The following is a 945-nucleotide window of genomic DNA, read 5'->3' as shown; positions in this document are numbered from 1 at the left end:
GAGGACAAGGCAGTTGGCGGCGCGCAGCCGGTGCTGCCGCCGCACCAGCAGGCAGATGCCCCAGATGTTTCCCACCAAGGCCAGCAGGAAAATGGAGGCCAGGGCGGACGACTCACCGACACGCAGGGCCGTCACGTTGTGGCCCCTGAAGTCCGAGAAGAAGGGGAAGTAGGTCGCGTGCCCCCCTGGCACGACCCGGGACCCCGGCATGAGGGTGGTCAGCGGGCATGAGAAGGCCCAACCGCCTGAGAGGGCTAGGGGAAGGGCTCCGTTCCCAACCGCCACGGTGGCACCCGGGGTGCCCTCCCGGCACGGAGCAGGGGGCTGGCCGCCATCCCCCTCCCTCCTCTTCCTCCTGCTCGTCCGCTGAGGGCTCGGCCGTGCCAGCCGGGCGGTTTATGGCCCTCGTGCCGGAGTGGAACAAGGAAGTGGGAGGGTAAACACGGCGCAGCTCACACAAAGGCGAGGCCGCCGTGTGTGGGGAGGCAGCGAGGGGCCGGGGGTGAGTGGGGCCGCCCGACACCTCCCCAGGGAGGGCATGGGTCTGCAGGCCACCAGCTCCATGCTGAAGGGCCCGGGCCCGGCCACCTCCTCCAGGGCCGGCCCTGGTCTGCCCTGCTCTGCTGGCAAGGCCCCAGGGTGCTGGTGACCCGGGGAGGCCGCCCAGGCAGCTCCCCTCGGCTGGAGGATGTGTGCATGGCTTAAAGCAGATGGATGGCTGTCATACTGCTCCGAGAGCTCTTCTCGGGAGCCCGGGGTAACCAGTGCTGCCCTAAGGTAAAAAAGAGGAATTTACCCATCGCCTCACGTCTGGACAGTGCAGAAACAGCAGTCCTGTGCATTGCTTGTGCTAAAGGTGGTCTGGTTTGGAGGGAAAGTGTCACTGTCTTGATTATTGGGATCCACTTACTAATTTGATCCAGAATCTTACCTGTGTTATGAGTT

The 945-nt window shown here is 65.0% G+C and overlaps 1 protein-coding gene across 1 annotated transcript in view; it reads right to left on the bottom strand.

Annotated features, from left to right (window-relative positions):
- Positions 1–210, bottom strand: part of FFAR4 (free fatty acid receptor 4) — a 5,536-nt gene extending 5,326 nt beyond the window's left edge. The window contains exon 1 of the mRNA XM_009888793.1: positions 7–210. Within this exon, the coding sequence (XP_009887095.1) occupies positions 7–210 (204 nt within the window). The remainder of the gene's footprint in view (positions 1–6) is intronic.
- Positions 211–945: the final 735 nt, after the last annotated feature.

The sequence above is a fragment of the Charadrius vociferus genome, unplaced genomic scaffold, assembly GCF_000708025.1.
Source record: "Charadrius vociferus isolate BGI_N301 unplaced genomic scaffold, ASM70802v2 scaffold436, whole genome shotgun sequence".
NCBI lineage: Eukaryota > Metazoa > Chordata > Aves > Charadriiformes > Charadriidae > Charadrius > Charadrius vociferus.
Note: the sequence above shows the minus strand (reverse complement) of the source record. Positions and strands in the feature narration are given on the sequence as shown.